General features: G+C 37.1%; 1 protein-coding gene across 1 annotated transcript in view; it reads left to right on the top strand.

Moving 5' to 3' along the window:
* Positions 1 to 14,743, top strand: part of LOC141511476 (myosin-13) — a 72,678-nt gene extending 57,935 nt beyond the window's left edge. The window contains exons 30-39 of the mRNA XM_074220642.1: positions 1,533 to 1,698; positions 2,900 to 3,024; positions 4,987 to 5,295; positions 5,393 to 5,596; positions 6,260 to 6,385; positions 6,552 to 6,722; positions 10,580 to 10,684; positions 10,761 to 10,856; positions 13,825 to 13,959; positions 14,672 to 14,743. Of these exons, the coding sequence (XP_074076743.1) occupies positions 1,533 to 1,698; positions 2,900 to 3,024; positions 4,987 to 5,295; positions 5,393 to 5,596; positions 6,260 to 6,385; positions 6,552 to 6,722; positions 10,580 to 10,684; positions 10,761 to 10,856; positions 13,825 to 13,959; positions 14,672 to 14,686 (1,452 nt within the window). The 3' untranslated portion in view covers positions 14,687 to 14,743. The remainder of the gene's footprint in view (positions 1 to 1,532; positions 1,699 to 2,899; positions 3,025 to 4,986; positions 5,296 to 5,392; positions 5,597 to 6,259; positions 6,386 to 6,551; positions 6,723 to 10,579; positions 10,685 to 10,760; positions 10,857 to 13,824; positions 13,960 to 14,671) is intronic.
* The last annotated feature ends 526 nt before the right edge of the window (positions 14,744 to 15,269 follow it).

Raw genomic sequence — 15,269 nt, 5'->3', positions numbered from 1 at the left:
TCTGAGATCCAAGACACTTCTCTGGTAAAATACTAACGTCTGGGGAAAACATAATGACAAGTTCCTCTAGATAGCAATATATGCTTAGTAAAATTGCAAACCAACAGTACAAAGAAAGCAACTTGAGGGAGAGGAGGGATACAAGCAAATTCAGACTCACATGTGAGGAGGTCTGTGTCACAATTGTGCTGTGAGGGGCAAAGCAACAAACAATTTTTTTTTAGGTTTTTGCAAGGCAATGGGGTTAAGTGGCTTGCCCAAGGCCACACAGCCAGCTAGGTAATTATTAAGTGTCTGAGGGTAGATTTGAACTCAGGTACTCCGGACTCCAGGGCCGGTTCTCTATCCACTGCACCACCTAGCCACCTCAATACAAACAATTTTTAAGAGGATTTGAAGTACCAGGGTGATTCAGCGTATCGATAGTAAATGGGAAAACGTGAGTTCAAATCCCATCTCAGATTTTACTAGCTATGTAAGCTTGGACACTTAAGTCACATAATCTCTTTCAGCCCATTTTTTCAGCTGTAAAATGGGAATAATAATAGAATGTATGGGGCAGCTAAGTGGTGCAGTGGATAGAGCACCGGCCCTGGAGTCGGGAGTACCTGGGTTCAAATCTGGCCTCAGACACTTAATAATTACCTAGCTGTGTGGCCTTGGGCAAGCCACTTAACCCCATTGCCTTGCAAAAACCTAAAAAAAGAAATAGAATTTATTTGACATGGTTGTTGGTAAGGATCAAATAAGATAATGTATATAAGTGCTTTGCAAATGTGTTTTAAAAAATGTAGTTAGGTATTACAAGCACTTGTCTTGAAGCCAGAAAGACCTAAATTCAAATTCAGCTTCTGATACTTACTGTGTAACCCTGGGTAAGCCCCTTAACCTCTGTTTGTTTCAGTTTCTTTATGTACAAAATGAAGATAATAACAGCACCTACATTCCAGGGTTGTTGGACCAAATGAATTAATATTTGTAAAGCCCTTAGCCCTGTGCTAGATAGTATGTTATTATTAGTATTGTTATTAAACTCTAGCTGTTATTATTATGTTGCAGGCTAATCTTGGTCTATAGCAGAACCTTTTTTAAGTTGCTATCCCACCATCGATTATTTGTTTTGGCTGGACTATATAATTTTAAGGGGAGAAAGGGGAAGGAAAAAGAGGCAGTAATATTTTATAAAATAAATTTGATATTTTCCATTTAACTCATTTGTGACAATATTAGACTCACAATACCAGAACCCTTTATTCTTTAACCTCTAAGGGTAAGATAAACTCACTTTCTTCTGTATGTGTGTAAATATGCATATTTGTGTATATATGTGTATATACAAATAGCTATAGATATATAAATATGGATAGATAGCTTTTAAATCCAATTCATAGATAAGTGAAGACATCACCACAGATGTCATTGATGCATTTTGGAAACAAAAGGTGAACAATAAACAGAAATAATATACATTTTTTAACTTGAAGAGGATCTGTCATTGCTACTTCCCATGACCAATCTTTATGATTCTCTAGGTCCTTGTGGAGTGGAAGCAAAAGCTTGAAGAGAACCAAGCAGAACTGGAATCTGCTCAGAAAGAATCTCGATCCTTGAGCACTGAACTTTTCAAAATGAAAAATGCCTATGAAGAAGTACTAGATCACCTAGAGACTATGAAAAGAGAAAATAAGAACCTACAAGGTCTTCATCCCTTCCAATCCTCCCCTTCAGATGTTTGGCACTTACTGACTCCACTATTTACCCCCCCTCAGGCCCATATCTCCCTCTAGAAACCTACAATCATTTATTATCCCTCTTAGCCTCCTTCTGTCTCCTAGGTAGACCATAAATCAGTTATACCATTCAACTTTGATAGTATATTCACAGATATTATCACATTAATAATCTCACAATAGGGTGGCTAGGTGGTGCAGTGGATAGAGCACTGGAATCAGAAGGACTTGAGTTCAAACCTTACCTCAGACACTTAATAATTACCTAGCTGTGTGACCTTGTGACATAACCTCACTGCCTTACAAAAAAAACAAACAAAAAAGAACATCATTTATATTTTAAAAATAATGTCACAATAATTTTGCCTTTATTCCAAGACCCGAGACCATACCTTTTCTTTTTAGGTTTTTTTTTCTTTGCAAGGCAAATGGGGTTAAGTGGCTTGCCCAAGGCCACACAGCTAGGTAATTATTAAGTGTCTGAGACCGGATTTGAACCCAGGTACTCCTGACTCCAGGGTCGGTGCTTATCCGCTGTGCCACCTGGCTGCCCCAAGACCATCCTTTTTTGCTAGACTTCTGGGGATCCAAGTTCACCCTTTGTTTAATTAATATTTAGGGTTTTTAAAGCTACTTATATTTGGCTGTAAGACCTTCCAGTAATTCCTGTGATTTATGTCCCTTGAGTTCCTCTAACCAATTCTATTCTTTGATTTCCTCTTAGTTATTTTTAAAAGCCTCATGAAGTTATTGAGGTAAATGAGAACTTTTCTACATATACCCATCTGTGTGAAGACAGACAAGATGGTTTATGACCTACTGACCATAAAATCAGAAATATAGAGATAGAAATACCATTGAGGCCATAAGTAAGCATGATCTGCTCATTTTACAATTGAAGAAACTGAAAGGTTATATGACTTAGTGGAATTTATATAGATAGGACTTGTCTTACATAGCAAATATCAAGATTCAATCCCAGATTCTTCCAAATTCAGTGCTCATTCCACTACAATATCTCTGTGCAATGTCTGAAACAAAATTCTATTTAATTCTCTCCTTTTCATGAACCTATTGGTCAGGGACAAGAAGACTAGAAGAGTGATCTGCCTATGTGAGGACTCAGGAGCACTGTGAAATTACTTAAATAGCAAATTCTGTTTTTACAGAGGAGATTTCTGATTTAAATGAGATGATTGCAGAAAAGAGCAAAAATATGAAGGAAATTGAGAAGACCAAGAAGCAAGTTGAACAAGAAAAGTCAAATCTCCAGGCTTCTTTAGAAGAGGCTGAGGCAAGTTTGTGAAATATTATGTGTTGGGGCTTCTAGAAAACCTTGTAATTGAAATGGTTGTTCTAGGGAACCTCTGCAGTCTCTCCCCCTTTTGTAAGTCCTCAGAGAAAATATTGGAGCCAATTGTTAACTCTGGGCCTGTACTTTATCTCATCTCTTCTATTTCTTTTAGTCAGGACTTTTCTCCTCTTTTCTTGGGAAGAAAACAAATCAACCCTTTGTTTTTGGCCATGATATTCCGTTCCTGGTCTCTGTGCCTTAGCATGGGCATAGGTGCAGTGGCTAGGCTGCTGATCCTGAAATGAGGAAGACCTATCTTTTTGAGTTCAAATCTAGTCTCAGACACTTACTAGCCGTGTAAACCTGGGGAATTCACTTAACCCTCTTTGCTTTAGTTTCCTCATCTGTAAAATGAGCTGGAGACGAAAATAGCAAACTACTCCAGTATCTCTGCCGAGAAAAGCCCAATCAGGGTCAGAGAGAGTCAGATATGACTGAAAAATGATGACAAAAACAACATTTCTTTATATTGGCTGTCCCTTATGCCTGGAATACACCAACTCCTTACCTCTATCTCTCAGAATCTCTAGATGCCTTCAAATCTCAATTTGGGGGGTGGGGCAGCTAGATGACGCAGTAGATAGAGAAATGGCCCTGGAGTCAGGAGGATCTGAGTTCAAATCCAGCCTCACAGACCTTGGGCAAGTCATTTAACTCCATTGCCTTGCCAAAAAATAAAAAACTCAATATGTGTTACCTGGACAGAAAGATTAACCTGAACTTCCTGGTTGCAAGTGCCCTCTTCCTCAAGGAATTTACTTTGTACATATCAAATTCCCTTCTCCCATAAAATGTAAGCTTCCTGAAGGGATTAATCTATTTTTGGTTTTGTGTTCCAAGCACCTAGAACATATATGTTGCATGAACTTTAATACTTGGTGAATTGAATTGAATTGAACCTCTCCATTAGCAGAATATTTTCCCAGACTATCCTGGTTGTGAAAATCATGATTGGCCTCTTTCAAAGCAATGGCCATGCTTTTACAAATGACTAATCAGTGTTCTGAGCAGCAGAAGAAGTCTGCCAAAGGAATTAGGCAGGACAGTACCCTTATTTAGGAATAAGGTAATTTAAATGTTATTTATCCTTTAAAAACAAAGATGGACCTTAATTCATACTAGTTAAAGTAGAACTGATCTTATCTCCTAAGAGCTAAGAAAATTACCAACAACAAGCATTAAGCTTTTAGATTGGAATTTTCCTGCTATCTTTGCCCTCAACTTCCATCAAATCATTTTGAGGAGCTTTAGACTATGCATTGTTTCTTTGGTTTTATTTAGGACTTTGGGTAATTTGAATTCAATTGAATTCTACCATTATTTAACAAGTGTGCACTATGTGTAAGATTTATTTATTTTAATCACATAAGAATAACCATAAAACAGAGGAAAGAGAACTAGAATTAGAGTCAGATGAGCTGAATTCCAAACCCAAGACACTGTAAAGAGCTGAAGATATAAAGACAAAAAAAAATAATTCTTTGTCTTCAACGAGCATACATCTTATTATAGCTTACATTTCCTAACACTCTGATGGTCTTCAATTGACCAGTCTCCAGTACTTGACTCATCTTCCTTAGAAGTGAGGCTGAGGAGCGGCTAGGTGGTGCAGTGGATAGAGCATCCACCCTGGAGTCAGGAATACCTGAGTTCAAATTCAACCTCAGACACTTAATAATTAATTACCTAGCTGTGTGGCCTTGGGCAAGCCACTTAACCCCCCTGCCTTGAAAAAAACTAAAAAAAAAAAAAAAAAGAAGTGAGACTGAGCAACTAAATCCATTTACTCTCAAGGGCAAGTTATCAGCCTACTTAATTGCTTCAGCCTCCATCCATATTCTCTCTATCCAGGAACACTTTCTATGGACAAAGTGAAACAATATGATATTTTCTTCCACACAGGGCTCCCTGGAACATGAAGAAAGCAAAGTCTTGCGTATCCAGCTAGAGCTAAACCAGGTAAAATCTGAGATTGACCGGAAGGTCACTGAAAAGGATGAGGAAATTGAGCAGCTTAAAAGAAACAGCCAGAAAATGGCAGAGTCCATGCAGAGCATGTTGGATGCTGAGATCAGGAGCAGAAATGATGCCCTGAGACTTAAGAAAAAGATGGAAGGAGATCTCAATGAAATGGAGATTCAGTTGGGCAGGGCTAATCGCCAGATGGCTGAGACCCAGAAACATCTTCGGACCTTCCAGGGTCAGCTCAAGGTAAGTGAGGGAACCTTCAGATGCTGCTCTTCTGCCTCAGCCTTTATCTATATCCCTGTTCTGTCAATCCTAGTCTCATACTTGCTTTTTACTAAAGGATTCTCAGCTGCAACTAGACGATGCTCTGAGGGATAACAGTAACTTGAAGGAGCAGCTGGCCCTTGTGGAGCGCAGGAACAGTCTCTTGGTAGAGGAGCTTGAGGAGATGAAAGTGGCCTTGGAGCAAAGTGATAGGACACGCAGACTGTCTGAACAGGAACTGCTCGATGCCAGTGAAAGGGCCCAGCTCCTACACACCCAGGTACTCTGAGTTCTAAACCAAGAACAGTTCTCACTTCCCTGAAAATGCAAAAATGCAGCAAGCGACATCCGTGCTTCAAATCTTGCTTGAATTCAATTCCTGAAATAACTAGATCTCTACAGATTAATCTGTTTTCTTTCCCTTATCAATTAACAAAAGCTATGAAACACCCAACATATACCTTTTTATTGTAGCTGCCAGGAAACACAAGAATCGGGTTTATTAACAAAATATTGTAATCTTTTCAACTTTGGCAACTGAGAGAAACCTCTCTTTCAGCTTCATTCAATGGCCTATATTCTGATTTATTTCTAAGGGTCTCATGCACTTTGAAATTCCCTTGAAATGTGAGCCATTTCAAGTCCTTTTGGAAACCATACGAACTATAAATTTTAAGTAAATCAAAATATTTCTGAAATTTATTTTTTAAAAACATTTAAAAATAACATGAAACAGAGGAAAGAGAACTAGAATTAGTCAGATGAGCTTACTTCCAAACCCAGCCATCAAATACTATCTGCATGACTTTGCACAGGTCACTTGACATTTTTAACCTCAACTTATTCATCTACAAAATGAGGATATTGAACTAGGTAACTTATGAAGTACCTTACAGTTTTAAGTTTATGAAATTGAACTCCTATTACCTAATTTTCTTACTAGAATGCCAGCCTCATAAACACAAAGAAGAAGCTGGAGGCTGACATAGCTGAGTGCCAGAAAGAAGTGGAGAACTCTATACAGGAAGCTCGGAATGCAGAGGAGAAAGCCAAAAAAGCTATCACAGATGTGAGTGAGCTCTGTTGCCTTTTTATCCAGAGGTTAGGGGAAAGGTGGGGCGGGGATCTCTGTTGAGGCTTGAAGAGTTTCTTGTGAGGAATCAAGGAACCCTTTTTCATGGGTTAGATAATGATAGGTTGGGTGACTTATTAATATTTCCTGTGGACCTAACCAGGCAGCTATGATGGCTGAGGAGCTGAAGAAGGAGCAGGATACCTGTGCTCACCTGGAGCGGATGAAGAAGAACCTGGAACAGACTGTGAAAGACCTGCAGCACCGTCTGGATGAGGCTGAGCAGCTGGCCCTGAAAGGAGGAAAGAAGCAGATCCAGAAATTGGAGAATAGGGTACAGTGGTGTGAGAATAATCTTAGAACTTTAGGTCTATGTAGAAGACAGGGCTGCACAATATGCCACCCAAGGAATGGCAGCAAGAACAAAAAAAAAAAAGTCACACAGTAACCTAAAAGTGGGCTTGTGACCATTTCTACTTGTCATTTCACAAACACACACAAACACACACACACACACACACACACACACACACACACACATTTTATGTGGTTTTGCTAAGACAAAGTATTGAAATAAATAATCATTGCTGTGCCTATGACTTTTTAAACATTCATTTTATGAGGCATTTTATCTAAGATAACTGTTTATGAAAAATATATGAGAAAAGCAGCACATTTTTATGTGATTTCCATTTTGAAGAGGCACTATATTGTGGAGTAGTATCAAATTTAGACTCTAAAGACCCTGGGTTCATGTCCTTACTTCTTCCTAGCTGTATAATCTTGGTCAAATGACTTCCAATTGTTTGAGCACTGAGCCAAATTAAGTTGGGAAAACAATACTTGGAATACCTATTTTCAATGACAACAATGAGGAAAGAAAAGGTTTAGCAGATTGAATAGTATATACAATCATAATATTATCACTTTATTGCTATGGTAAGACAGGAAGACAAGACAACATTATGGGGTCAGTTAATTCCACAGAAATGATACTATGAATGGGTGACTTCCCAAATCATGATTTGGTTATAATGAGCTAATTATGTGATTGCAAAATGACATTGGTCAGGGAACTTCTGCCTGTATGTATATAAATTGCTGTTACCAAGTTAGTCAAGTACACTCCTTGAAAATTATTTCCTATTTTCTTTTAAATATCTAGCATCTTTTGTTCATCCATTCTAATGTTTCCTTTCTTTTCCAGTCTTTCTTAAGTCTAACTTAAACAAGTCTAGTTTACTTCTTATTCTTCAAAGAAAATAAATGAGTTTGCTCTTCAAAGAACAGTAGACATTTCAAGTCTTCTATATGGTATATGTTATGCTGGTTTCTGTTCTTTTTTCTGGCAATTTTTCTATTGATTTTCATGGATGATTCATCCTTGACTTTCTTTCCCTCACCCTTTTCTAGGTCCCATATCTGGGTGAACTGTATAATATTCTTTATTTTGTTTTTAAAGCAGAATCACAGGAAGAAGTGTGAGAGGGGGATGATGATAGAGAGGAGCATGTAAAATATGTCCTCTACAGATTGAGAGCCTGGTGAAAAGGGGAGAGGGAAGAAACAGAAGAAAGTAGCATAATAAAGGGAATACTATTCCCTCCTTCCTGGAAATCCTCTTACCCCACCTACATTATTATACTTATCTTCATAAAGAGTACTAAAGTGCACCCTTCCTTTGTTGCAGTCAAATAATCCACCAATTGTACCTATAAGTCAGTGAATAATGAAGGAGACTTGTTTCTATGGAGCTTCATCTGATCACTTTCAAAATGAGTTGTTTCCATACCCTATTTCAGTTTACCTCAATGTGATCCAAAAAATATTTATTTAGCACTTACTGATATGAAGTAGGCATTGGAAACACAAATATCAATACAATATAGATCCTATTCTCCAAGCTGTGGCAATCTCATAGGAAGGAGAGGAATGTAATACAAGGGAGGCACAATATAACCCTTCTCTCCCCTAACAGCAGTAGCACCAGAAAGGATATGTTACTTCTACTATCTTCCTACCCCTAAATTTTTGGGAAACAGTGCTAAATAAGTTGAATAACCCTATCCAGATGCAAAGGAAAATTTAAGTGGACTGAGAGACCTGAAATTAGAGAGTAATCTGGTTCCCAGTACTAACTACTGACCCACATGGACTCTGTTGAGAAGCATGGATAGATAGATAATTTGTATACATGTATACATAAATATGTATGTATGTATATATACATATATATATATACATATATATGCCCTGGTGGAGAAAAAAATTCAAACTGATAAAAATCACAAGTCTACTAGGAAAAGAAACTCACTTGTAAGATAGATGGTGAGGTTGTTGCTATGACCTTGTCTGCCTTGCCAGACAAGAGAACTTGGTATTATTAAGTGTGTGAGCCGAAAGAAAAGGAAGGGATTAAAAAAAAAGCTAGTATAGCTTTAACAAGAATAGGTTATGCTTAATGAAATTCAAATAAATCAGAGAAATTCTATAAATAAGAATTTACTTCATTTGTACAACTCCTCAGGCTATTATGGATTATGGCAATGTGATTCAGTGGATTGAACACTAGATCCAAAGACAGGAAGACCTGAGTTCAAATCCAGTCTCAGTCACTTAGTGTCTGATTATCTCAGTTTCTGTATCTATAGAATGGTGATAATAGTATCTATCTTACAGAATTGAGGATCAACTGAAATGACACCTGTATAATGCTGTAGAAATGCTACCTAGTATGAGCTTTTAATCTGCACTAAATAATAATAGTTAAGTAGATTCAGAACTGATCAAAAGCCCATGCCTAAAGAGTAATCTTTAATAGTTCAGTCACCTTGAAAGGAAGTCTGGAATAAGGCAGTCATAGATCTGGGTTTGGCCCTATGCCAACATTTTTTTCAGAGACATAGCTTAAATCCAATAAGATGCAATTTAATAGGGACAAATAGCTAATATTTTCATAATGCTCTAAAGTTTGCAAAGCATTTTACATATGTTATCTCATTTGATTCTTACAACATTCTAGTAAGGTATTATTTTTATCCCCATTCTATAATTAAAAAACACTGAAACTCAGAGAGGCTAAATGACTTATCCCAGAATGTCTCCTTCTTTTATCCATTGAATTCATACCTCCAGGAATTCTCACAGATGCCTCCATTTGCTGCACCCTAATGAGGGCATATTACCATATATTATTTTGTCTATAATCCAAGCCTTATGCATTTCTTCTTAGTTCCCAGCAGATGGTGGTCATCCCCCTTTCTAGAGGATCAGTTCTAGATTCCTAGATTTCCTGACTCAGAAGGACATCTATTTCTAGAGATTTCTGTTGTACTTCATTCTCTAGAATTGGATCTAGAAATATGGAAGATTTTTAGAACAACTTCTCCTAGACAATTCCACAGTGGACATGATGACTTGTCAAAATTTGTGTCTTTGCAATTTCAGAATCTGGGTAGTATACCTCTCACCTGTAAATCTTAACCTATGTATATCTGAAACTTTGGAATACATCTCACTTTTTCCTTAGTTCCCTCTCAGTCTATCCCCAATTACCCCTGGTTATAGGGGTGACATTATTTAATTGACTAGGAAAAGTTCCCAAACTATCCAGGGGAAGGGGCAAAAATAAAGGGTATGTATTCCTATGATATAACTGTATGGAAAAGAATAGATGTGTAATCCCTAGGTATCTAATAGGGTATTATATAATATAAATATAAATGGATGGTTCAGGTAAAACACAATAAAAATTTGAGGAGGGGGAAATCACATAAGCTTAGGGATTAGAGAGATATAACAATGGAAGGGACTAGGGTGTCAAAAAAAAAGAATTTATAAAGGAAGTTGTCCCATTTAGGTACTTAAATGGGACTTGTACTCTCCATGACTCTCAGGAATTCCTTCCACTATGTCTCAGTTTCCATGTCTTATGGGAATAGTATAGCTCACATCCTAGCCCTAATAGTGATATATGCAACCTCACTATCTACCTTCACCTCCAAGTACTTGTAAGACTAAAGAAAATCATAGTAGCTCATATGAAATAGTTTGGGGACCCTGGGCTTCAGTATGAAAATTTGCAAATTTTAATGTGGGAGAATAGTTGACCCAGTATAACATAGGTAAATAAGGAAAGTTTGAGACACTTTGATTTCTTTCTTGCCATCTCTTCATAACATTGGATTTTAGGTTCATGAGCTGGAAAATGATCTTGATGCTGAACAGAAGAAGGGAGCTGAAGCCATTAAAGGAGCCCACAAATATGAACGGAAAGTCAAAGAAATTACTTACCAGGTAAATATTGGAGAAATCACAGTAAAAGTGTCTGCTACTCAATTTGGGGACTATAATTCTAATTCTCTCTTTATAGGCTGAAGAAGATCATAAGAATGTCCTCAGGCTCCAGGACCTGGTAGACAAGCTACAAGCCAAAGTGAAGGCATACAAGAGACAAGCAGAAGAGGCTGTGAGTAAAGGAGCTTCCCTAGGTGACATGTAGTCATGCTTCCCATGGAGCTGTGTAGGCCTCCTGTATATTTTCTCCTAGCAGTCAATTTTGTTTGTAGAGCATGTTTCTATCTCTTAAAAGAAACCAATATTCATTACTTTTACAACTTTACTTCAGATCACACACCCCTCAAAGTCCAAGTTCATTTTTCTTTCCCACAGTAATAAAGGAAATGGTTTTGATGGATTGAAGTGATTATTAAAATCCCTTTCAAACTCTTGACCATCTGTGTGTATGCTCTCTAAAAAGTAGCATCCTTTAGTAGAAAGGGAACACTGTATTTGGAGTCAGGAAAACAGGCCCCTGATATTTATGAGATCTGTGATCTGAGAAGAACTGTTCATTGTCTTTGAGTCTGTTTCTTCATCTATAAAATGGGGATATTAATATTTTAACTACATCCATCAGAGGAATTATATGAGAAAAGTCCTTTATAAACTTTAAATACCTTAGAACTTCAATATTATCAATGTGTGATCTCCCTCCACTAATAGTACAATTCATACTATCTCAGTTTGTGTTTCTCTTGTTCATAGCTTCTCATAATCCTTCCATAAAGTTACATTTAATATGCTAAGGTATTCCATGGGTAACAAAGAACACACTCAGACTATTTGTTGCCCTTCATTCTAATATGACTGACCCATCTCTTTCTAGTTAAACATCTCTTGGATGTTCCCAATTATACCATGTGTTTTGTGCAAATCATTGTTGATAACATGTTACATTCTGTTTTTGTCCACCACCCATTTCTTTGTCTTTTTTACTTTGGAAATTATGGCATTCCATGATTCACAACCCTATTGGGTTACTGGAAGAATATGACTTTTTAACAGTAGGGTTTTCTTTTAAGATTTTGATGCAGTTGAAAGAATTAAGCAGCCTCCTAAATGAATCAAACAAACAACTATTTATTAAGTCCTTGCTATATATCAGGTAATATAGTAAGTACTAAGGATATAAAGGGGAAAAAAAACAGTTCCTGCCCCACCTCCCCCAAGGAATATCATTATCATTCTTTTTTTAGTTTGGTTTTTTTTTTTTTTTTTGCAAGGCAGATGGAGTTAAATGGGTTGCCCAAGGCCACACAGCTAGGTAATTATTAAGTGTCTGAGGTCAGATTTGAGCTCAGGTCTTCCTGACTCTAGAGCAGGTGCTCTATCCACTGTGCTACCTAGCTGCCCCTAAGGAATCTCATTCTTAAAAGATTCCCTGTTTTTTCTCATATTTTCATTAAGGAAGCCTTCCAATAAATCTTAAAGTGATATAAAAAATATAAATATTTCTTCTACCTCTTCTACCCTTCCTTACTCTATCTTCCCCATCCAATCTTCTTTATTCTACTCTGCCCTACTATATGGATGGAAACAAACTTGAATAAATAGCAATAACTTTCATTTCCATTTTCTGTATCCATTTTGTTATTCCTCGCCCATAAGAGTGTTTTGCATTTGAGTTCTTTTTGTGTTTTGTTTTGTTTTGGTTTTTTGCAAGGCAATGAAGTTAATTGACTTGCCCAAGGTCATACATCTAGGCAATTATTAAGTGTCCAAGACCAGATTTGAACTCCTAATTTGTACTCCTAATCCCAGAGCTGGTGCTCTATCTATTGCACCACCTAACTTCCCCTGCATTTGAGTTCTTAATAAATTAGTACTAACCTGACATTTTTGAATGGAGAAAGTGTACTGAATAAACATTTGAGCATTCAGCAACTCCTTACTCCAGAGTCCAGTTTTATTCTGTCTTGATCCCAAGGAGGTAATTTGGGCATAGTGGATAGATAATTAGGAAGGCTCATCTTCTTGAGTTCAAATCCAACCTCAGACACTTACTAGTGTGTGACCCTGGGCATATCATTACAGTGAAGGGCAACAAAGAGTCTGAGTGTGTGCATTGATACCCATGGAATACCTTATCAAGTTTACCTCAGTTTCCTCATCTTTTAAAAAAACTGGAGATGAAAATGGCAAACCACTCCAGTAGTTTTTACTGTAGAATGAATCATGTGTAGTAAATTCAATTATCTCAGAAGTGGGGAACCTTTTATTTTCTGCCTAGGACCATTTGGACATTTATAACATCATTTGTGAGCCATACAAAATTATCAACTTAAAAATTAGTCTGCTATATTTGGTCAAACATTGAATTAATTGACCACTAAAAAACTCGTAGATTTATTGAATTTCGAATCCCACCTTGGCATCACCAAAGGATTTCACAGGCCTTAGAGGCCTAACTCCTGACTCCTGGTCTAGAGCTGGCCATGGAGCAAGTCTACCTGTTGCTCAGTTTACTATGTGACCATGATTTCTTTCTAAAAGACAGAAAAGTCATTCTCAATCTATAGAAGCAAGAATATCTCTCCTTCTTCCTCCTTGTTATCTACTTAGAATCCAAGACTCTTTCCCTTCTCTAACTCATCCAAATTCATCCTGTAGCTTATAAATAAACAGTTGCCATGAAACAGTTAGGTAATAAAGAAGAAGGTGTGCTGAACTCGGACTAAGAAAGACTTGTGTTTAAATCCTGCCTCTGACTTTTACTAGCAATGTGACTATAAGCAAATCATTTAATTGCTGCTTTCCTTAGTCTCCTTGGTGAAAAAAAGTATGATAATATTAACTCCTACTTCACAGTGTTGTTGGGAGAATAAGATGGGATAATATATTTAAAATGTTTTAGTGCCATGTAAATATTAACAATTCTTAACATTACCTGGGAATATTCAATTCCATTACTTTGGAAAACCCTGCCTTTTTTTTCTTCGTCCCAAGAAAAATAGTTCAGTGCCCAGCAATTATTCAATCAACAAACATCTATTGAGCACAGTGTTAAGAGCTGATTCCTAAAAGATAGAAAGGAACAGTAGTCTCAATAACAATGATATAAAAGAGATGTCATCTTCTATCTCATTCTCTTTTAGGAGGAACAGGCCAACACTCAGTTAACAAGATGCAGGAGGGTTCAACATGAACTGGAGGAAGCTGAAGAGCGAGCTGACATTGCTGAGTCACAGGTCAATAAGCTGAGAGCCAAAAGCCAAGACACAGGGAGCCAGGTTGGTACATGGACCTTGGTGCATAACAGGAACTGCCATTTTGAGTCCTGGAATCTTAGGGAAACCTTGGATGCAGCTTCTTCCTGGTAGGGCCTACAAAGAAACCAAAGCCAAAGGATACAGTTTATTTACAACCTTCAATCTTTTAGTCTCTCTTACTCCCTGTGTTTTGTAAATTTCAATCAGAATGTTTTCATATATTTTAAATATTCTATAAAATATGTAAGTTTTAATACTCATTAAAGCTAAGCCCTCTTTTATCAAACATTTTGTTCTTCTTAAAAAAAAAGATAAGCCCTCAAAATTTGCAGGAAGGTCTATTACAAAAATACTTATTCAGGTTGCTGAGGGCTGTTTTCTTTGGTCTTCCATGGAAAAGAGCAAAGGAAAATTGGAAGCTGATAGGTCTGTCTTCACTCTGAACAAGTAAGAATCAGAGCAAGGAAGAATCTATTATATGCCTTCCTTCTGTCTCTAAGCATTTCTAGGATCCAAATAGCCCCTGCATTACAAGAAAGCCAGAGATTTGATGAGTGTATAATAAACAATAGACAAAGGAGCCCTTTTCTTTCTTGCTTTTAAGAAGTCCTTTTCTTAATACTTTACTTGAGTGTCTAACATTTTCAACAATTCCACCGTCTGTTGGGGGGGGGGGGGATTTGTTTTTCTATATCACTTCACTGAATGTTTTTCTTCTTTCCATCCTGCACAGAAAATGGAAGAGTGAGGATCTCCAACTACCCATTACCCCATTGCTTAAGGGCACATCTACAGTAAACATAAATGGAAAATGTTAAAAATAATAAACATTAATAATAATGTAAGACTCCTAACTTTGTCATCTTTATTACTCTTTAACCTGAATAACCAAAATGTAGAGTTTAGAAGGACTAGATTTATAGACTAAGATTTAAAGGTCATTCAAAAGTCATTGGGGGAATGGAAATCAAAGGAGGTAGATGACTTGCTCAAGTCCCAGTTCACTGAGTCCTAGTCCAGTGTTCTTGACTCTATACTTAGAATAGAGAAGTCATGTAGAGCATCCCTCTACCATCTTATGAATATGAAATTCTTAATTAAGTCATTTTATACATAAATAAAATTGGACTAGATAACCTGTAAATCACCTTCTAATTATTAAAGGTTAGGAATCTTGGAAATATTAGTCAATGAAGAAGGATACCTTGGATTTGAATAGGACCTTTCTACCCAGGATCTCAGAATGCTTTCATTCCTGTCCCTATTATCTATTTAGTTTTATAGACAGAGAAAGTTTGAACCTTGAGTACAGTGCAGTGGAAGAAGCAACC

Source organism: Macrotis lagotis, chromosome 2 (assembly GCF_037893015.1).
Source record: "Macrotis lagotis isolate mMagLag1 chromosome 2, bilby.v1.9.chrom.fasta, whole genome shotgun sequence".
NCBI classification, from domain to species: domain Eukaryota; kingdom Metazoa; phylum Chordata; class Mammalia; order Peramelemorphia; family Peramelidae; genus Macrotis; species Macrotis lagotis.
The sequence above is the reverse complement of the archived record's forward strand: the minus strand, read 5'-3'. Positions and strand labels throughout refer to the sequence as shown.